This window comes from Myxocyprinus asiaticus, chromosome 33 (assembly GCF_019703515.2).
Source record: "Myxocyprinus asiaticus isolate MX2 ecotype Aquarium Trade chromosome 33, UBuf_Myxa_2, whole genome shotgun sequence".
Classification (NCBI taxonomy): Eukaryota; Metazoa; Chordata; class Actinopteri; order Cypriniformes; family Catostomidae; genus Myxocyprinus; species Myxocyprinus asiaticus.
Window position 1 is genome coordinate 39,131,730 of NC_059376.1, and position 23,367 is coordinate 39,155,096.

General features: G+C 37.2%; 2 protein-coding genes and 1 long non-coding RNA gene across 10 annotated transcripts in view; 1 reads left to right on the top strand and 2 right to left on the bottom strand.

The window, feature by feature from the left end:
* LOC127424430 (transcription factor E3-like) overlaps positions 1-9,486 on the bottom strand; it is a 33,067-nt gene extending 23,581 nt beyond the window's left edge. For 2 of the 4 annotated variants that reach the window (XM_051669650.1, XM_051669649.1), the window contains exons 1-2: positions 8,971-9,486; positions 5,217-5,330 (exon numbers count right to left, since the gene is read on the bottom strand). In XM_051669650.1, the coding sequence (XP_051525610.1) occupies positions 5,217-5,330; positions 8,971-9,137 (281 nt within the window). In that variant the 5' untranslated portion in view covers positions 9,138-9,486. Of the gene's footprint in view, positions 1-5,216; positions 5,331-6,438; positions 8,216-8,970 lie in introns of those variants that run through there. The other 2 variants (XM_051669652.1, XM_051669651.1) reach the window with 2 other exon arrangements.
* A 950-nt stretch (positions 9,487-10,436) lies between these two features.
* The window catches only part of LOC127424425 (FYVE, RhoGEF and PH domain-containing protein 1-like), a 79,006-nt gene continuing 66,075 nt past the window's right edge, over positions 10,437-23,367 (bottom strand). For all 5 annotated transcript variants that reach the window (XM_051669634.1, XM_051669635.1, XM_051669637.1 and 2 more), the window contains 11 exons: positions 22,011-22,149; positions 21,723-21,781; positions 20,433-20,579; positions 20,215-20,307; positions 20,046-20,125; positions 19,806-19,836; positions 19,598-19,690; positions 18,354-18,482; positions 18,123-18,281; positions 16,416-16,562; positions 10,437-15,268 (listed from right to left, as the gene is read on the bottom strand). In XM_051669634.1, coding sequence (XP_051525594.1) covers positions 14,999-15,268; positions 16,416-16,562; positions 18,123-18,281; positions 18,354-18,482; positions 19,598-19,690; positions 19,806-19,836; positions 20,046-20,125; positions 20,215-20,307; positions 20,433-20,579; positions 21,723-21,781; positions 22,011-22,149 — 1,347 coding nt within the window. In that variant the 3' untranslated portion in view covers positions 10,437-14,998. The remainder of the gene's footprint in view (positions 15,269-16,415; positions 16,563-18,122; positions 18,282-18,353; positions 18,483-19,597; positions 19,691-19,805; positions 19,837-20,045; positions 20,126-20,214; positions 20,308-20,432; positions 20,580-21,722; positions 21,782-22,010; positions 22,150-23,367) is intronic.
* LOC127424438 (uncharacterized) lies at positions 10,594-17,524 on the top strand. Its single transcript, XR_007894470.1, has 3 exons — positions 10,594-10,729; positions 15,019-15,216; positions 16,518-17,524. It is a non-coding gene; the product is annotated as an uncharacterized LOC127424438 (long non-coding RNA).

A 23,367-nucleotide genomic window follows, 5' to 3' on the forward strand; every position in this document is an offset into this window, starting at 1 on the left:
CCTGGTTACGTAATTCAGTGCACTCTTTGCCGTAATCATACCAACTGACCTACTATCCTGAAAAATATAACTCACTAGTTAATATATGTAAGGCTTTTGGTTGAAAGGAGAGGAGTGGAAAGAGGAATTATGATTGAATGGGCTTGTTTACATCACTGCTGAATAACTGGTAAGTTCCTGAATACAACACTAGGAAGCTCTGTCAACAGAAACCCAACACCCAGTCTCTCACCTTCAACACAACATGCGCTGACCTGCCATCATTGCAGAAAAAATATATATAAATATATGCGGCGCACACACACAGACTGGCACAAAAACACAATCCTGCACTGAAATTATTGATAATTAATAATGAAACGAGAAACATGCAAATTAGTTAACCCTATCCCTTCACATAAATGAGACGAAGAATTCAGAATGTGTCAATTCATATAACTACAGTACCAGTAAAATCTTACAGAGGTTAACCTGATCCAGTATAACAATGTCACAGGTATATGGCAATACCTAGACTGCATTTTGGGGTATCAATTCCCAAAACCTAATATGCATTAATGCCCTAGTGAGCATCAGATCTACTGAGATACCTATATAGACCGCATATTTGGGCATCAATGCCCAAAACATAGTTTGCTACCTACCTAGACTGCATTCCTAGTGTGCTACATATGTTGAATGTATTTATATATTTGGCATCAGTGCCCAAAATCTGCTCATTGTAAATTCCCAAAACCCTTGCGAACTGCCTACCTAGTCCTAGACTGCATTTCTGGTAGGGATGGGCATTCATCAATAATTTGGTATTCAAATATTTAAGCTAATAAAAAAAACAATACTCGAATATTCTATTATTTAAATGAAGGTAATTAATGAGAGAGACATTGTAAAATATTTTTTTTAGTCATAAAGGTTGCATCACCATTTAAAAAAAAAAAGAAAACATGCTTCTAATTATATTCAAAACAAGCTTATATTATGTCCTATGTTTTTTTTATTTTTTTTTATTTAAACATTTAATCAAGCAATGTGTGAAAACAAAAAAGTACAGAATGAAAGCATTTAAGCTCATGCAAAGCGAAGGAAAAGAAACCACTAATAAAGTAGACTGACACAATTAACATACAGGATGAATATAAACACTCGACATATAATAGTTATGTTTATATGGTATCTCATGTCATGTTTTTGTTGAGAAAAACAAGAATATCCAGGTGCTCAGTAAACTATACTCATTTGTAAACACCAGTTTAAATGATGGAATGTCCCTTACCTCAGCTAGCATAGTCTTTCTTGGATGCCATGTTTGTTTTTTACAGAAGTGTCACGGGGATTACGTTGCAACGGGGAAGCTGCTTTCTGATGAGTTGCTCATATACGGGAGTAAAGGGTACACCACTTATACAGTACATTTAAACAGGAACCCAGCTTTCTCACAGTAACCCACATTCTCGCAATAACCCACTTTTTGGTGTCCATCTAAACGTACTGACAGAACAGTTTGCTCATCAAATGTGATCAACTTGTGTCCACACTCAACAGTGGCACACAGTGCATTCTGTTATAACTGAATTGTAGTTTGTGTGTTCAGGATTTAACATGCATCTCACTGCATATATGGCCAGCAAAGCAAAACTTTGTTAAATTCGAATAATATTTTTACTTTCAAATACTTATTGCAAAACGAATACTTGAGTATTCGACTACTCGTGCACTTCCCTAATTTTTGGACATCATATCCTAAAACCTAATAAGCATCACTGCCCTAGCGAGCATCAAGCCTAGTACAGCAGCCAATCTAGACTGTAATTTTTGCCATCAATGTCCCAAACCTAGTGTGCTACCTACCTAGTCTGAATTTTCAGGCATCAGTGCCCCAAATCTAGTTTGCTACCTACCTAGACAGTATTTCCAGTCATCAGTACCCCAAACTTAGTTTGCTACCTACCTAGATTGCATTTTTTTTTTTTACATCAGTGCCCCAAACATAGTATGCTACCTACCTAGATTGAATTTTTGGGCATAAATTCCACAAATCTAGTATGCATCAATGCCCTAAAGAGCATAAAACCTTGTGAGATACCTACGTAGACCCCATTTGTGGACATCGATGTCCCAAAAATATAGTGTGCTACCCACCTAGACTGTATTTGCTGGCATCAAAGCCCCAAATCTAGTGTGTTACCTACCTAGATTGCATTTTTGAGCATCAATGTCCCAAAACTAGTGAGCTCTCCACTTATGCGGCATTTTTGGACATCCATCCTCATAACCTAGTAAGCATCAATTCCCTAACTAGCATCAAACCTAGTGTGCAGCCTACCTGGACTGCATTTTTGGGCATCAATAGCCAAAACATAGAGTGCTACCTAGCTAGACATCCTTTCAGGACATCAGTTCCCAAAACCTAGTAAGTATCAATGACTAGACAGCATTTTCGATCCTAGATCAATAGGCAGAGCATTTTAAGTGCCTTCTGAACCACTACAACCCAGTTGACTTACAATCTATCAGCAAATTCCCAGATCTTCCAAAAATCCACCATCTTGACAACCCACCACAGTTCTCTGAAGTCCTTAAAGTCATCAGAACCCTGAAGAACAGAGCAGAGATACTAAAGAACGGGGGCTACCTGCTCACTCGCCATCTACACCTTCTGATCACAAATAACTGGCAGTCAGAGTTCCTCCATCAAGAGAGGAAGGACTCCAGTATTGTGATCATTTACAAACAGAAGGGGGACAGAGCAGTATGTGGAAACAGTCGGGGAATCTCTCGGAAAAGGTGCTGGCAAAGGTCATGCTCAACAGACTAGTGACCCACATTTCTGAACACACTCTCCCAGAACAGCAGTGTGGTTTTAGGAAAGGCAGGAGCACAACTGAATTGATCTTTGTCATAAGGCTGCAGGAGAAGAGCAGAGAACATCGTCGAGATCTTTACATAGCCTTTACTGACGGTTTCAGCCCCGTAATAAATCTCTAACATGTCAGATACATGAGTTGCAATATGCAGATGACTGTGCAGTCATAGCCCATACCCCTCAATCCATGCAGCATGCCCTCAATACAATCTCCAGCATCTACCAGTCCTTTGATCTCCAAGTCAATATTCAGAAAACAGAAATTACTGCACAGTTCTCAGTACAGCCAGCCATATTTCTGAGCTTCCCCGTCAATGGTGTTCCACTGAAAGTGGTGGACAGATTCACCTATCTTGGCTCCACACTCTCCTCAGAATGCTCCCTTTAAATAAACTGCCGCATTAAAGCCTCCACAGCCTGTGTGTGAGGGTCTTTGAGAACAAAAATCTGAGAATAGCCACCAGGTTGCGTTTAATAACGCGGTATGTGTTTCCACTCTCCTCTATGGGGCAGAGAACTAGACACCATACAGACGGCATATTGTGCTCTTGAAGGCCTTTCCTGTGCGATGTCTTAAAAAAATCCTTTGTCTTGGGAGGATTGGACTGAAGCAATACTGGCTAGACGTCATCTTTGCTGGCTTGGGTATGTCATCCGCATGCCAGAACACCGGTTACCATGGCATGTCCTGTATGGCCAAATCCCTACAGCAAAACGTGCTGTTGGTGGGCAGAAGAGCCGTTTTAAGGACTGCAGCAGAAACATCCTGAAATGCTGTGGCATTGATCCCACTCATGTTGAGACCCTGGCTCAAGACAGGTCTGTCTGGCATGCTTCTTGTGCCAGTGGGACTGAAGAATTGCATTGATCCGTACAAGAGCGGAGGAATGAAAGACGTGCTCAATGCCACAGATGGGCTGCTGGCTCTGCCCTAGCATCCGGCTTCTCCGGCCCCACCTGCAACAGAGCGTGTGGTTCTCGGACCGGCCTCCACAGCCACATGAAGTGGCATCAGCATCAACCCAGCTGATGCCCTCACCTGAAACCTACCCATTCTCCGAAGCAAGCGTCATCATCGGATACGATGGACATAAATTTCCTAGCTAGCATCAAACCTAGTCTGCAGCCTACCTAGACTGCATTTTTGAGCATCAATAGCCAAAAAATAGTCTGTGTTCCACTTCACTTTTAACATCCACTCGCTAACTCGCCTAAGCACTTCCCCTCAGGGGAATCCCCGCCTCCATTCTGGAAGTCCGTTCCACTTAGTTCAGTGAGCGAGGGAAGTTTCTACTGACAGACCCTCAACCCCTCGATCTTGACCGAGGGAGCGAGCCTACTCTGATATAAACTTCAGGCAGCTTCATATCCCACAATGCAACTCGATTGTGACAGCATATTGCGCTTCAACAACCCCACCCCCACACAACTCTAATTTATAATGAAAGTGAAGTTAAGCAGTTTAAAAAGTTATATTGAGGTTTGACAGCATAATACTTGTAGCTACCTTAAACTATCTGTATGTCACACAGTTATAGCCTGTGTTCATTGTTATCATTTTTGTAAAGCTTGATTAATCCTTTCTAACAATTAATTCTAATTAAAAAAAATAATAATTAAACATGAGATTTATACATAAGCCTCTGAAATTACAACTAAACTTTATCTGAATCTGTGGTTGCATCAATCTCCGAAAACGTTGTTTTCTCAGGTGCAAAAATCACTTAATAATTCCACAAATTGACATCAGCCTTTGACGTGCTCCAAGTGATCAAGGGTTTAGGGTGTTCCAGTTAAACCCACTGCACATTTTCCGCCAGTAGTGGGCACTCACGCGACGTAAGCAATGATGTACATCCGAGTCCATGAGACGGAGGGAAGTTAGCGAGGGAAGGGCATAAAAATTTGAAGTGGAACACAGGCATGGTGTGCTACCTAGCTAGACAACTTTTTACGACATCAGTTCCCAAAACCTAGTAAGCATCAATGCTCTAGCGAGCATCACATCTTGTGAGGTGCCTCACCAGACAGCATTTTTGGGCATTAATGGCCAAAACCCTGTGAGGTACCTACATATAGTAGACCACATTTTTGAGCACTAATTTAACCTGGTTTACAGTGCAACAAATAAACATGTCAGAAGTACTGTATGCAGCAAGATGTGATCAAAAATATCAAGATATGATTATTTTAGAGTATGCAGGAAGCAAAACAGATAGGTTGTGGTTCTCAAACATATTTGGCATGTGGCCAGATAATGTGTAGATGAGTGTACAGATACAAAGAGGAAGTGTATGAACATTTGAATAACTGAGTGTTGATCAATGTTTTGTTTGTGAGTTTCCAAACTCACCTTGATGTAATGGGCTGACTCTTTATCTCGTAGAAAATGTCAGAATCGGTGGAGAAAATGCCGTCCACCTCAATATCAGCTACAATCCCAGACTCAGGCAGCAGGGGTTCAACACTGAGAAGGGAAGAGCATGAATACTTAAATACTGTCGAATTACTGTGAGACCAAAAACATCTCCCGTAACTGCCAACATGTTGATGCAGAGACCGGCTCCAACAGCCTGTTATGGGAACAGGAGGGTTCGAAGTGTAAAACTGCGGTAATGACACATTGGAATGAATAAAGAAAGGCTGTCAGTCACTAAACACAGTTCCTCTTTCCTAATACTGTTCATTTAATGTATCGTAGGATCTGATGGCAAAAAACAAAAACAAAAAAAACATGCACATATACATTACATACAAAATTGAGATGATAGTACAGTCATTTAATACAGCTAAGCAAAATGATTTAGCATTATCATCATATATTAAATATGCATGGATTGATTGTTATTTAATAAAACATATGCAAAACAACAACAAAAATAATAAACATTCTTTTTCATAGCTCTGGCACTGACACAGACTTATGCATTATACTTTCTGAGTAAATACTGGCTGTGTCTAAACCTAGTTAGCTGCCTACCTAGACAGCATTTTTAGGCATCAATGCCAAAAAACCTAGTGAGCATCTACGCCAGAAATCTATAGTGAACTGTTTACACAGACAACATTTTTTGGGCATCAATGAGCAAAACAAAGTGTGATACATACATAGATATTATTTTTGAGTATCAAATCCCAAAGCCTTGTGTACTGTCTTCCCAGAAAGCATTTTGGCATCAATACCCAAAACACAGCGAGCTCAGCTGCCTACCTAGATAGTATTTGGGGCATCAATGTCCAATACCTAGTAAGCATCAAGCCCAAAACCTAGTGAGCTGTCTACCTAGAGAGTATTTTGGGGCATCAGTGCTCAATTCCAAGTGAGCTGCCTACCTAGACAGCATTTTTGGACATTGGTTACCATAAAGTGCTGTCTAGACTCTAGATAGGCAGGTCACTACTGCAGGTTTTGAAAAAGCCATTGCCATCTTGCCAAGATGCCAGACTTTACTATTACAGAAAAAGGTGACAAAAACATGACAAGAGTCAACAAAACCATCATATCTTAGACAAAAAGTATGACATTATATACACAGAGGGTCTTAAGCGCAAGACCACGCACAGAAATCACATACCTACTGGTTAGTGGGAATAATCCAAGCGATGTAATCAGATCAAACGTTATCAAACGATCCCATTCCGGTAAATCCGGTTTGTAAACCTCATCTAGTCATAATCTGTATCTCAATTTTGCACTGATACGACGCTGTCACATTGATATAGACGGTCTAACGGTGAGATTTAAGGGCACAACTTCGCCGTTTTGCCTGTGCTTTAGTTACACTCGGTAGCCATGTTTGTGCCACTCCGGGCATGTGAAGCTCCTCTATCCTCCTGTGAAACTGCCAATTCTACTACGACCAAGGCTAAGCTCATGTGTATTAAAGAGCTCATGCCGACGTTGCTTGGTAACCTTCCACAGAACGTCCAATCAAGAGGCCTGATTAATATTCATGAGCCAAGCCTACGCCACAGAACTGTTCGCTAGCTAGCGCCCACTTGCCCACGTCTGCCTCTCAGCCAATCGGTCAGACTTTCTGGCCCTACGTAATTAATATACATGAGCCAAGCCTTCACAGTAGTAGGTTATATACGTTACCATAAAAGAGAGCGTTTTAGGCAACGAAACTAAAAAAAAAAAAAATCCCTCCACATTTCTTGTGAGAAACTCATCCCCAAGCTCGGATAATAGACACTTCCCAATCGTTTTAGCTGCGGACTGCCCCAAAAAGTCACCTAAAAATAGCGAGATGGAAAATTACAATATTGGTAGTGACCGCCAGAGAGAGCCACTCCATCAATCCAATAAAAGCTAGTTAGTACAAATATCAATGTGTTTAAAGACATTTATAAAAAAAAATTATAATAATAAAAAAATTAAAACAATAACATTTTTTTACACTGTTAGCTCTGGCTAGCTAAATAAAGAGAAATAGATGCTTATTTAACATTTTAAAACTTTTACTTCATCTCCTGTATTTATTGTTCTGCTGTCTGCACTAATGTATAGCCTGCTCCTTCATTTTGATTCACACTGAACAAGAAACATATTCTGAGTTTTATGTGCTAAAGTAAAAAGAAAAGTCTCGGCCAACATTTAAATGGTTATATCTCGGCAATGGTTTGGAGTAGAAACATAACAGTTATATAACATTAAAAATCTGAGATTTGACCTTTTACATAAGTGCATAAAACTCACTCAAAATGATGGATAAGGTTACATAGATATTTCCTTTAAGCACTTAAGCATTTACATACTGTACTTTATTTTGTATTGTGTGTGTGTATGTGCGTATAATGTGTTATTCCATGTCTTGCACTGTGCCATACTGAACACTACGACTAACAATTTGATTTTGACATGTTATGCAACAAGGGCTTTTTATGCAAAACATAAAAATGTAAATTTGTATGGTGATTGGGCTATAGAAAGAAACAGCAGTTGTCATGTCTTTCTCTGCAGATAGCAATTGAAAAACACATTCCTTTTGGGTACAAAAGGAGCAAAATAGTGTGTATTCAGCAAGTGTTCAGTCAATGTAAGCAAGAACTTCAGAGGAAGTAGAGCAAAACCAGGGATATGAAAAAAATGGAAAGGGAAAAATCTGAGTGGGAAGATTTGCTGAGTCATATCCCATGAAACCCATGGCTCAGAACTGAAACTGAAAAACAAAAGGCTGCTGGTAAAAAGGCTCTTCTGGGTCAAAGAACCCAGACATTCCATAGGAATTTTGGGGAATTTGAAGTCTGTTTAAATGGCTTTGGGATTTGCTGTAAGGACTGAGAATGGTTCTCGTTTGAATTTTCGTGCATGAAACAATTTTCATAAATAAAGAAATGCAAAGTGCCATTGTTTTCATTATATATATATATATATATATATATATATATATATATATATATAAAATCAGATGTTATAGTTCCTCTCAACTAGATTAGCACATGTGCTTTGCTTAGGTCAGATTTAAACATTTAAGACTAATAAGAATGAGAAATGAACTCTTAAATAACAAACCTAAAGAAACCCACTCAAAATCTCAGAGTGCATAACTTCACAAACACCCTTCGAAATTGGTTGCTTTTTATATGCTGAAGCAGTGTCTTATGCACCAATGAGTCTGTAGAACTAACCAGGGCATCCACAGACATAGTATAGTTCTACTGTCAATGCATGTAACAGCAAACAATAAAGAACCCTGAAAGAACCATACAAAGACCAAAGACCAAAACATTCAGTAATAAGCATTGCACTGAATGCAACAACAGCAACTGCTCCAAAGCTACCAGATCCAATGCATTGTTTATAAAGCTTCTACAACGTTTACTATGTCTTTCAAGAGTGATCAATATATGCATGCCAACCTCCGCGAGCACAAAGACCCTATCTGTAACTCTTAATTATTAACCATTACACAATAGCCTTAAGAAGTTTAACAAACTAATAATATATCCTTGAACTAGTGCAGTCACTACAGTCTCCACTCAGGAGCCCAAGACTGTAAATGGCAAAAGTTTAGGTAATTGTAAGGACTACTAGATCAACTATTTGGATGTTTAACTGATCTAAACTGGAGTCTGTAGAATGTTTTGATGGCTCGTGCTCAGACCTGATGAGACTGACAGATTCGGCTGAGGAGTCCAGTATGACGTAGACGGTTTGAGGATGCTCGTGCGGCGCCGGTTGTCCAGGTAACGCCGCTGGACTCGTGCTCTTGGGAGGAGAGGCAACTTCCGGTCTGCCCTTCTCAGGTATGATGGCAGGCAAGGTGGACATTTCTCCAGAGGTAAAATGGTTTTTAAAAACAACAAAACGAACGGGTAAAAACAACTATATGTGGCTGAAATAATAATGAGGTAAATAGGCTGGCGAAATGAATATTCTGAAGAAAATCACGTTAAAATAGACAAACGTCGCACTCAACAACCCCTCAGCAAACTGCCGAGATGTTTACAGTCCGGTTGGTCTATTCGTTTCCTTAAACTACCGCATCGATGCTTTCTTCTTCTGTCTAGACTATTTAGATGTCCAAAGTACTTATTTTCAGTACCAGTGTCTGTCTGTCTCCCGGTCTGCCGTGTACACAGTTGTCTTGCTCGTTTCTCCACACGCTGAGGCGAGTGAATTTTACGGAAAACCCCCAACATGACGTTCTATGATCAGCCGAGTGTGGACTGATAGACGAGCGCACCAATAGCTGTGCGCTAGGGGCGGGACTTTGTTGCCATCAGCCAATAGGCGGCCAAGAAGAGTGCTTGTTTTCTTCAAACGTTAGGTCAGCCTTTGATATAACGTTACAAAGTATTTCGTCATACTTGTTTAGAAGATTATCTTCCTTGCCCTCTGTGATGTTTAATGTACACGTTGATATCAGTACTCGTCATTTATTATCTCATTCGCATAGCCTTTATGAAATATGGGGAAAACATTATTTAACTCAATTATTTATTATAAAATATGATTATAGTATCTTGAAGCATAAAGTGTCAATGGAATTTTTCTTTTTAAATCAACATCATGATTTTAGGCTAAAATTTATATCAATGTATAAAAGAAAGTATATATTTAAGGTCCTGTAAATGGTTGCCATTCCTTTGCCTTCACTAATTAATTTTAAGTTGTCCTGCGGTGTTACAAATTAATTTTTAACATTAAAAATATTCTGTGTCGTCTCTAAATTAATATGAAAGTTATACAAGCATTATCAAAATGCTGTGAAAAATAGGTTCAGATGGAGTATAGCATGCCACACCATCCATTTGCATAGGTATATGCTTTTACATTAGTGATGAAAAACGGTTTGTTAGTGAGCTCTGGTACATTATTAAAGTGCACATTACAGTGTTTGGATATTAGAAGTGAATCTGATACATGGTTGTTCTTTTATTTCTTTAATTCATAAACATTTTCATGATCTTGCACAGATTTCATTGGGATATTAACATACAATGGTACACAGTGGCCTGCCACTAATTTAATTAATAATAATAATTATAATAGTATTTGAAATAACAGTAATACCCATTATGTTTACAATAAACCAGATTTCATGAGGGAAAACAATATAGTGTGATGTTTGGCTTGTTGAAACAATCATATCAAAGCTCATAATGCAGTCAATTCATGTTCGTCTGAGAGTGTTTCTGAACAAAATTACAGAGTCTCAACTTCTTTCTTGAAAAGTTCTGGCAATGTTTTACAAATCCCACTTTTGCTGATTCGTTGCAGACATACATCACAAGAGGAGTCAGCGTTAAAAACAGATACAGGTCAGAGGTGTTTGTTCCAGTACCTCGGGTTTGGCAGGCAGTGATTATGCCAGACAGGAGACGAGAGGGGATGGTAAATCACAACCAGGGTCACTGCAGGTAATCATTAACATCTATGTGCAAAAACAAACGTTTGCACTCAGAATTTGCACATTTCTTTCCTTATCTCCATTACGCATGTGTCCATATAAAAGAGATATAGAAACCTGCTTGATCAAACTTTGGTTTATAATAAATAGGTTTTGAGTTTGGATTGTATCAAAGTAGGTCCTCATGACAGGATTGAATTTGGTGCAATCAGACAAGGGTATAAAAATGAGCAAAATTTTTACACTATAACAAGTCAAAATCCCAGCTGTAGGAACAGGTCATCATCAGACTGTGCTATTCATGTACTCTTGATAGATTTGAGCATAAACATTTGCAAAGCTAATATATACAAACTAACATTTAATTGTCTGCTCTGCACTATGGTTTCTCCCAAATGATCCTTGCTCATATTTTGCCAGATAGCCATGTAAAAAGAGTCATTCTCAAAAGAGGTCCTTTGTGCTACTCCTGCATACATTAGAAGCTTTGATTACCTTGTATAGCCCATTTATTCAGGTACAGCGATATGCATGAAAACTGAATTCCTGATCCCATCATGATGTCATTGTGTTGTTTATAAGCACAAAGCTGTTCCCTTGATCAAACAAACAAAATAGCATCTCTGTTTCGGAATTCTTCACTTCAATTTCAATCAAAGATTTTTGCTAAAATGAACTACAGTGTATTTCTCTGTTGTTTGAGTATGTAGTTGGTGGGATCTTAAATAATTATTTACCTTTAAATGTAGTTTACAAATAATTTAGTTGACTGAATAATGTAGAATAGAAATGTATGATTGCTGAGGCTTCAGTTGAAAGATCACAAATCAAATCTCATGGATTAACTTCCAACTGTTGTGATACTACAGAAACAGTACTTTTGTCTTATTTTGCATTAAAAAAATGATCTAAACATCCTTTAAACAAGAAAAAATTACTTAAGAAGCAGAATGATGTGATATTAAGTCTTGTTTTTAGAGAAATCTAAACATTTAGTTGAGTATTTGGATAAAACTAGAAAAAATTAACTAGTTTTGCCTTTGAATGAAGTTTTTCTTCTTTTCCACTGGCAAAAAGTTTTTTCTTGTTATAAGCATAATTACTAAATTTTGTTAGATTTCTAATAAAATAAGACAAAATATCTTGTCATTTTGTGTCTCGAGTAAATTTACCTTGTTTCAAGAATGTTTGGATATTTTTACAGAAAAACAAGACAAAATACTCAGAAAGATTTTTTTTTTTTTTGCAGCCTGAGAGTGAACAGACACCATAACTTATGTTCTCAAAAAAAAAAAAGCTTTAAAAAAAAAAAAAAGTATTTGTATTTTGGTTGTGTTCAACTTTTGATACCACACATATTTTCACAAGCCTCTTTAAAGTTACCTCAAGGAGTAAAAAAAAATCAAAACCACAATAAATACTCATAGTAAAAAAGAGAAAGGAAACAAACAAATAACCAGATAAAAACGTGATCAAAGACAAAACAAAACACACACAGAAAATGACATTTCAATCTCTAATACACATTTTCTGCAGTATACTTTGGCAAAAAGCAATTGTGAAAAATAATCCGTAGATAACCACAGGGGCGCAAAATATCGTAAGGCAGGATATCAAGAACAATAATACCGAGAGAAGCAGGCAGATGAGAATATGTACGTGCGAGTGACAGGCAGGCTCAACTGAGGTCCCGGAATCACCAGTACCAATCGTAAACATGTAAATTAACACGCAGCCCTGTCCCATAACCATCAACTCTCCTAAACCATACTCTGCCATAAACAGTCGGGGTAAAAATCAGCAAAAGTCACAGCTTTCTTGCATCTTAAAGGGATAGTTCACTCCCCATCATAAAGTCATTTTGGATGAACTATCCCTTATTATTCAAGCAGACAGGCTGGAGGCTGGTGGATTGGGGAAACACACTAACTGGTTCCCCTTTCCTTTTCATCAAGCAATGTTTTTGACAACAAAGAACAAGATTAAAGCAATATCAAAACACAAAAACTTAAAGCAGTTCTGAATGAGCCATCAGGCGTTCACATTGGCAAATACATTTTGGAAACTGGATTCACAAGAGGAAATGAAATGAGCCTCTTTCTAAAACACTGAATATCTACTTCTGGAATAAGTGGTAAAAAAAAAAGAGAGAAAACTTTTCCTAAGCTTTTCTTAACCCAAAATGTACCACAATGCTCTGAAGTCCATTTAAAACGGCACATAACAAAGATTAAAAAAAAGACAAGCTCATCAACAATACCTAACCCACAAAACTGGGCTCAGAGGAATAAGTTATATTTACAAATTAAGCTGGCCTTAAACCGCTTGCACTTTTCATGCACAAATACAACACTGCTGAAAATGTTTGATAGCCTCATCAAAACTTTTATCATGTTTTATTTACTTATATATATACTCTATATTTATCAAAACCCCTCTAAATAAGGCAGGAATATCACTGGATTTACAATGATAAAAACTAGCCCCATTCATACCTAAAATCTTCATATATCTGCAGTCTTATCAAATACCCCAAACATCCCTGCATTCATAAAACCATTGTGCACAAATGCACATTCATGCACACTCAAAGAGGGCCCACTAGGTGGCAGAGTGCATTTGGTTTTGTCTTCCAAGTGTTAACAGGAAGTTCACTTTCTAGAGCCTGATATTTCTGTTATAAGCGGATCATAAAACGTTCGGTTTTCCTCCAACTCAGTTCCTGATTACCACACATAATCAGACATACTATGAATAACCACTGCATTTCTATGATAAACACAGGCTTGCATAGCTGAACAATAATCCATGTGGCCCATCTTTTAACAATTATTTTCTCACATTGTTTTATATGTAATGGAAATTTAAAATCCAGGTTTTGATCCTCTTACCAAGGAATTATTGCCGTAAATATAGGCTGAATTCATAGTTCACCTAGTTTTCCTCAATTTAAAATGAACAAACCAAATCATAAATAAATATCTGTCTCTCTTTTAACTGCTTCTGATTGTGTAAGCTGGGGGTTGCTGGGTGTATCTCACAAAATCTGTCAAGAACATGTCCTAATCATATATCACCTCAAAATCAAAAGAAATAAACAAGAAATAAAATTTTGCCTAAAAACAAAGCCTATTTAAAGCAGAAGTGTAATTTCTGCACTACTAGCGTCACCAAACTGAATTGCAAAAATAAACATTGATTTCAAACAGCTTTCCCAATACACCTTCATCTGCCTTTGGCTGAATCAATAAGATAGCCTCACCCTAAACTTACACCATTGGTTGAGCCAGTGTTGCTGTCGCTCATACAAACACGGCAAAACTGGAAGTGGCATAGATCCACAGTGTTTACACTTTTCAGGGAAATCAACCAATAAATGATTTATTTATAATTGTCTCTGCATACTAAGCTGGGAGAAAGTGATTTAACAATTAAGCATATTTTTTTTCTGTGCAAAAAAAAAAAAAAAAAAAAAAAAAGAATTCTAATTCTCATTACTGAATAAAAAATACAATTATTTAAATTGTAAAGTATTTATACATCATGATAATATTTGTAGCTCTGCCTTTAATTTATGCAGATTAAATTTTTGTTTTTTTACAGTATTACACTAATGAGAATCTAATGACAATAAGAATTACAAATAAAACGCAAGTCTGGACGCATGCAAAAAAATATAATGGTACTTAATTTCCAATGCAAAAAGTATTTATTTATTTTGTTTTGATTTTGAGGTGAAATGTGACCTAGATGTGTTTTTGACTTATGATTCTTTGTATAACCTGAACTTTTCATGAAACCAGACCAAACATTCAAGCACAGTCACTCCACCAGTCACCTCACCGTACTGACATCAATAAAACCATGTCATTTTGCTAAAACAAAGCCTACAGGTCTTCTTTTGCAGAGTTAGAATCCTCGGTCGAGAAACCTTTTCACAACACCTCAACATTTGGCAGAAATGGTCGATTTAACACAGAAACTGCTAGCGGTCGAAAAAGTGGATACTCAATATGAAACACATAATCACGTATCCTTTGATACGTTTTCTTTAAAGTGTGCACACTTTCGTCAGGTTGTTCCGAACACTGGCCACTCACACAAGCAATACACATTGAAACGTACCTGTAGAGTTTTTCATGCAACTTACAACTGACAATTAATACAGATGTGTGTAAGAGAGAAGTTAAATGTGTGTGTTCTTGTCTACTATATCCTGTTGCTGTGGTCACATTTGTACAGTTTGTGTGTGCAAAATGATATAGCATTTTTAAGCCAATCATGTGCTTTCTCCTGCAGGCACTGGCTCCTCCCCCTCTTCCTCAAGGGTCTCAGAAATTGGACCATTTGACTGCAACTCCTCTCCCCTCCCAGCTCTTGATAAAACCTCCATCCAGCGTCGCTGTAGCTCCTCATTGTCGGCACTGAAGTAAACGGTCAAATGACTCTGGCTCATTTTGAAGGCGTAGCGACGTTCGAGACGGTCACTTGATTCAGGTAGAGATACCTCGAATCCAATCAGGGGAATACTGCGCTGAGCTTTGACATCCTGTTGAGAGAAAGAGATAAAGAGAGAAAATAATCAATACATCACCGGTAAACCATTAACCGATCACTGTAAACCACATTAGTCATTCGGTGGTTGCCCGGTTAACTTAAGTGACATGGAGAATCGGTTTCTAGTAAATAAATAAATAAAATCTAAAAATCTAAAACATATAAATCACATCTATTTTATGCAGTATGCAGACACCTGTTTAGTCAACATGAAATAAAAAAATAACCGTTTTTAATTTCTTCGTAAATTTTTTATTACGATTCATCTGTGTATGTAATTCTAAAGCAAAAATGTTTGTCTTTATAATCTTTCATTGAGACCACTTTTTGCAATCTAATCAATTCACAATGGATAAAATTAAGTCTCACCCTACAATTGTTTTTGCATTGAATATTACAATTTCAATCAAAAATATGTCACATTACTACAGTACAAGGGGCTGTGAACGCCATTTAATACTGACTTTAATAATTGTGTGTATCATGTATAAAGCCAGTGGATTAGTTAAAGGAATAGTCCAGATTCAATACAAGTTAGGTGCAATTGACAGCATTTGTGGCATAATATTGATTACCACAAAAATGAATTTCAACTCGTCCCTCGTTCAAGGCACTTGAATGAATGGGGCCAATTTTGGAGGGTTTTAACACAGAAATGTCAAGATTATAATTTTATAAAAACACTTTCACATTATTGTTCTGTTAAAACTTGTGTATTATTTGAGCTGTAAAGTTTTTAAAATGTTTTTAATGGTCATTTTAGGGTTTTAGGGTTTACAACGTTACATCGTTATGGCAACAAAATCATAAAATTGGATATAACTTTACACAGCAAAGTTTAGTAAGTGATTTTAACACACTAAATGCTGTCATGCATTTGTTTACATCTTGTTGCAATACTTTTGTAACTGTGGGTATCTTCGCGTTTACAGATTGGCCCCCATTCATTTCCATTGTGAGTGCCAATGTAACCTCGATTTTTGCTTCTTCTTTTCTTTTTTCGAGAAAAGAAGGGGCAAATATATATAAATATATATTTTTTTGTGGTAATCAAAATTATTCCACAAATGCTGTCAATTGAGCTTAACTTGTATTGAAGAGAAATATTTCTTTAATGCCACCCTGTTTGACTATCATACCTGTGGAGCACCATAGATATACAACACCAGTGGTTCATTTTCAGGGATGACAAACCAGGCCTTCTGCCATCCACGTCCACTTCCCTTCTCCATGTGTTGCAGGAAACTACACAGCACACTGTTTTCAGCTGCCACAGAGGCCTGTTTCTGCACATCAGAAAACACATTACAATCTTAATATGGACTACCACAGTTTGCAAGATCAAAAAATGTGTTTACAGTGATACACTTACAATGGAAGCCTAGCACGCAGGCAGGTTGGAGGGTAAAGGATTGTTCAAATTGAATGTTAGGGGCTGGGTATTCATACATATTTCTATTCAGGGTACCTTGAAACTAGGTACATTATGAAAATATACATTTTATAAATGATACTTTGTTTTTCTTCATTTTGGTCCCATTTTAGCTTTTAAAACATACACAAATCTATGTATTACATCAATAACTACAATATTATATTGCATATATTATTTTTTTACATGTTTATTGTTTAATGCATAATTTGTACTATTTACAAGTATTTACATTGATTTGTAGAACACACAAGTGCTAAAATCGGTACCATCTCTTTAAGAAAACTGGCAGTTCTGTAAAGAGTGTCTGTAAATGAGCGTATATGAGGAGAGGACTCGAATGGCATCTTTACCTCATCCGTGCTATTCGTGATTTAGTGTTTATTTTTGGTTGTTTTTGATCAACAATTGACTGTAAAGAACAGAAAGAATAATAAAAGACACATTATTCAATGACAAATGGATTGTGTGGATCTCGTCTTTGGACACACATTACACAAAACGTGTCTAATCAAACTTTTACTCTCAAGATGCAGTGAAAGGATGCTGAACTTCTTCACCAATATGTTACTCAATCACTGGTGAGTAAAATCTGAACATTTACCAGCCAGTGGCTAATCACAGACATTTTTAACCGATTAACACAAAATTTGGTCTCATGTGCGATTGATTTACTCGCATTGTAGAGAGTTGGACATGAAGTGAAAGATCACTCTTGGGATTTAGGAATCGAGATCAAGACTGATGCATTATGGCAGCAGTCATATCACCCTGTAGCTCTAGACTAGTTACCCACTGAAGCTAAGCAGGGTTGAGCCTGGTCAGAACCTGAATGGGAGACTTCCTGGGAAAACTATGTTGCTGCTGGAAGGTGTTAGTGAGGCCAGCAGGGGGTGCTGACCCTGTGGTCTGTGTGGGTCCTAATGCCCCAGTATAGTGACGGGGACACTATACTGTAAAAGGCACCATCTTTCGGATGAGATGTTAAACTGAGGTCCTGACTCTCAGTGATCATTAAAAATCCCAGGGCACTTCTTGTAAAGATTAAGGGTGTAACCCAGGTGTCCTGGCCAAATTCCCCCCATTATATATATATACACATTTTCAGTTGTGTATTTTAATGCATTTTTGTTTAGTGTCAATTCAATTTGTTTAATTTACCATTAATTTAGTAGCAATGATAATATTTTTTAGAGATTATACAGACAAGACATTGTCTCTAACAAAACTTGTGTGGTTCGTAAAATACTGTACTTAAGCTAAGCACAATAGTTTGTCAAATTAATTGTCTGTGGTAATCGAAAGCATACAGCAGATGCTGTCCACAATCATTAGGCTGCAAATAACCTGGAATATTCCTTTAATATATTCATTCTTGTCTCTAAAACGTAACCATCTCCATATTCTGTTTTACCTCTAAAATGGAGCGGCGCCTCTGTGTGCTATTGGTCAGACTGGCCGGAGACGGCGGGACTCCTACCAGCGTCGTATAGCAGTCTATGCACACACGGTTGGCTCGGTTGTTATCGTACAACAGACGAGCGCGGAACTCCGAACACTTTCCACACACCACCTGAAATCAAGACATCACATCCAGCAATTGGCTTCAACATAATGAGCATTTTAATGAAGTTGTGTAACCTACATGTCCGCAGGCTTTGCAGTGATGTCGTCGTTTGGTAATAGAGTTGAATGGCTCCTGACACTTCATACACAGTGTGACCTCTTTCTCTCGGATCGGAGTGGGCGCTCGCTTTCCAAGCTCTGTGCAATTCTGACCGGGTAAAAAAAAAAGAATGGGGAGAGAATATTATTTTATTCATATACTTTATTTTGTCCATGGAAGGTCAGTATGGGGTGAATCTCACAAAAACATGTCAATAATCAAAAAGGATCAAATCAAAAGAAAAAATAAGAAATTAAATTGTGAAAAAAGAAAATAAAGGCTATTTTTTTTGCGGCATTGCGACATTAGTTTTATGACAATTAAGCACATTTTCCCCTCAAATTCTCATTACCATAGCGTTAGTTAGGTTACTCTAGAGCTTTTTGTAATTCCTATTATTCTTATGGTGATTCTCATTAGATCTGATTTAATTTCTGTCTATAAAATACTTTTTTGAAACTCCTTGTCCGATTTGCACAAAATTTGGTATAAATCATCTACAGACCACCCTTGACAAAACTTTTCAAAAGAACTTTGATTCGTCAAATCGCTTCATAGTTACAAGGCAATAAAATGTTTGGCCATTGCCCATTTTTGCTTTTCAGCCAATATCTTCTAAACACAATGTCCAAACTTAATGAAACTTGGTAAACTTAGAAACTAAAACATTTTTAGGATGCACACCAAATATTATCCAAATCTGCCCATGAGGGGCTCTATAACAATACAACCATCTTAACTCTGCATCTGTTTCCTCAGGGAAGTTGGGATTTAGCATGCATCTTCTTGATTACATTGCTTACATATCCTTAAAATATTGATTGGACAAATCATAAAAAATGGCTGCCAGCAGCTAAACCTTGCATTGTGAATGGCCAGACATCATGAAATTTGGCATCCACTTATAGGTTGCATTTACCAAACTATTAGTGTAAAACAGTCGTTCTGATCTGTATTAAAGTACAAAAATGACTGTATTACAATGGGCCTCCTCATTCATGAAAGATGAGCACAATGTATTTCTGCATAAATCGTTCTAAGACTATTAATATGTAAATTGTTGCACTTAATTGAATGTGAAAATGTACTTTAGAGAATGTTTTAGAAAAAAAAATTTTTATTTTGGGGTGAAATGTAACCCGGACATAATCTTGACAGGTTTCGTGAGATTCACCCAGTGAGGTCCAAGTGCCCTGGGTGTGAGTGATAAGATAAAAACCAACCGGAGAGTTTGGAGGAGTGAAGTCCTCCTCACGGAATGAGCAGTTCATCATACGGAAGGTTTGTTCATGTCTCTGTATAGTGGCCTGGACTGCCTGTGAGAAATGAGAAAGAAATGAGAACAGTATGAGTGGGAGTGTTATGGTTAAGCTGGACGAGATCAGAATAAATATTAAAACCTCTGATATGGCATATGCAGGAAAAGCTTACCTGAATCCAGTCTCTCTTCTCTTCCTCCGTCCTGGCAAAAGTGAAAATTCGGTCATTTAAAACGCTAAAAGCCATACATATTTTTATCGTGTTTTCAATAGCTCATGTACTCTTCCTGAGTTTTTCCCCACAAAAGCTTCATAAACATAAAAGAACATTTCTGTGGTTTTCAATCAACCTCAGATAAAATATTTAAGCGGATGAAGCACATTCCCTCATATTTTCAGCCATTAATCGTACCTTGCTTGTAGCTCTAGTGAACGTTGTTTTCCAGACACCAGGAACGTCCGCGGTACATTCATGCTGCTGGTCTCTTTCAGCTGTGAAACAAAGCGAGTGCATAAATGGTTTCATAACAGCAGGTTTACTTTGAATATAATGCCGTGAAGGAGATAAAAATGTGACAAACCTCCATGCCGTCGACGTCAATCCGTGCTCGGACACCAAACTTCTGTCCTATCAGCCTCAGTTTGGGAACACAGTACAATAACCTGTCGTTGAACTTCAGAAAGAGAAAATAATATGAGTTTAACATAATTTCCCATAAGACATTAAGAAGAACAGTTTTTCCAGAAGAAATAGTGAGCAAACACCACTAATCAAACAACTGCAGTATGTTTCACTCACCAGAATGAGGTATCGATCCTGTGAAGTGCCATTCTTGGCTGACAGTTTCAGGATGTGTCCCTCTTTAATCAGTTCATTAGTTGGGTTAACGATGTCCTCTTCTCCACCGAGCAACTCGTACACCTTCAACAGCTTTCTCATGCGCTCCTGAAGGACAAAACGTACAAAAACACACTTGTCGAGATTATAAACATTTTTGTAATGTCGCAAATGAATAATTTAATCACAGTTTTGAGTCGATTCACTGAAATGGACAGTTTAAACTGTTTACAGAAAGGAATCGAACTTACCAACTTGAACAGCATTTTTGCTTTTGAAGTTTAAAAGTTGTGAGTCGCAAGAAAAGAAAGGATTGCAAAACTAGTCTAAAGATAAAATTAAAGATCTAAAGACTGTTCTGGTTTAAGCTCAAGCAAGTTAAGCTAAAGCAACAGCATTTGTGACGATGTTGATTACCACAAAAAAAAATTTCCACTCGTCCCTCATTTATAAAAAAAGTAAATAAATAACGGTTATAGTAAGGCATTATAAGTGGAAGTAAATGGGGTCAGGCCATAAACATTAAAATACACAGTGTTGCAAAAGTATAGCTAAAAGATGTGAGCATTATAAGTGTTAACATTAAAATTGCTTACTTACCTTATCTGTTTACAGTTATATCAAATATTGCAACTTTTTTTGGCATGGCGACGTAACGCAAGTAAACTCTGTAATCTGCCAAATGCTGTACCGCCTTTAAATCCTTGATTTTATCGCAATAAAATCACTTTAACACGTATAACATTTACATCTTGTTGCTATACTTAACAGTGTCTATTTGAACCTTTAGGCCTGGTCACATTAACTTCCATTGTAAGTGCCTTACTGTTTTGCTTAATTTAAAAGAAACGAGGGATGAGTTGAAATTACTTTTGTGGTAATCAGTATTGTGCCACTAATGCTGCCGGTTGAGCTTAACTTGTATTGAACCTGGATCATTCCTTTAATGGACCTAAAAAAAGTGCAATAAAATCATTGCAATATTTACACTGTTGCTTGATTTTATATTTATAGCAGAAACATTGCTAATCAGATAAATTCAATATATTGCCCAGCCTGTAGAGAGTGCCTCAAAATGTGTAAAATAAAAAATTTGCAATTAACAGCTCCAAATGAAAGACTTTCCAAACAGACTACACATTAAATATGCAACCATGCTTAATTACAAAGGGATGTAAAGTGGCAGTGTTGGTTTTCACCCCAGATGGTGTATGACGTGCTGTGGTGTGGTTCTTCTTAAACTTCACTCACCATTTTCCTGATGGCAGCATTTGAATGTTCTGCCGCAGTGGCAATTAGCTCCAGAGATTCTGTAAAGAACAAAAGCATAAATTCGGGTTCATCCCACACGAGTCTTCATATTCACAAGGTGTAATTTTCCTCTACCTTTCATCTTGGCCAGTTAACCTCAAATGAAACTTCTCACTGAAATATTTCCAGACACATGCATCGACAGTTGAAATAAAACACAGAAATTGGGCTGCCATGGCCAGTGAAGGAGATAAGGCCCATTGCAGCGTTCCGCTGTGCTGCACTCACTCTGCGCATCTTTGAAGTCGTCCGCGTCCTCTGGCAGACGGTGAAGATAGTCTTTGAGCAGCAGCTCGTAACGTGGGATTCGCTGCACAGGCTCCAACATGTGGTGCTGCAGGGTAAGATTCCCACACATCTCCTCTTTCTGCATTACACACAAACACACCCAAAATCACACTATGAACTAAAACACAACTGCAAAAAGAATTCTCTTAATCAGTATTTTTTGTCTTGTTTTTCAGTAAAATATTTTAACATTCTTAAAAAGATAAATTTAATTGACAAGTAAAACTTTGTAAGATAAGACTTAAAATCATCACATTTATTTTTCATACCCCATTGGCAAATAGTATTCTTTTTTTTTTTTCTCATTTTAAGCATAAATCTAACAAAATTTAGTAAGGTTTATCCTTAAAACAAAAACAAAATATTTGCCAATGGGATAAGAAAAATAACCTTAATTCAACATATAGGAGAAAAAGGAGGACTACAGTAGCTGTCACACTTTTTACTTCAGCGTAGGTTTATCAGTACATTTTTGTATAGGCACATAACTTAAGAAAAAACACTATTGAACTTTTCCACCATTATTGCCCAGGAATAAAGATACAGTTCAGTAACACATTTAGACCTTTTGTGACAACATGCCCTCTATAGACCTGTTGAATCCTGGCATTAAATAGCCTTTGTGGACTTTTTAGCAAAGTGTAAACCGTAAAGCACTCACAAAATAAATAAGCAAAAATGTCAAATGTAATGTAGATTTTTTATATTGTAATTTCATAGCTAACATTTTAAGCATCCTAAACACACAATTAAATAATATTTTCACACATTTTGTGTAATTTGTGGGACTGCGGGGTCGTAAATATTGATAAATTGATAGAAATAATTTTAATAATAAATATTGCAATGGTTCATATTTATTTTATTCTTTGTTTAGACTGTCATAGTTCTAAACATGTAATAACTTGTATTTTTATAATGCAATTTCATAGTACTATTGAAAGTTTGGGTTATCTTTATACTCTAGATTGTTGGTGCCAGAATGGTCCCATGCCACGTTCCAAATCACTGAGATCTCATTTTCCCCATTTTATAGATATATGTGTGTGTGTGTGTGTGTGTGTGTGTGTATGTATAGTTTACAACAAGGCTAAATACACACCTTTAGACAAATTAGCTTTTTTTCTGGTCACAAAATGTATCAAGATTGAAAAAAACAAACAAAAAAACAGATTTACTTATATTGAATATTGATGGAGCAACATCATTTGTGTGAAAATAAATAATTACAGAAGGTTGTTTTGCTTAAAGTGGCGAGGGGGCATTTTACCCCTCACCTGGGGTAAAAGGCTTCCTC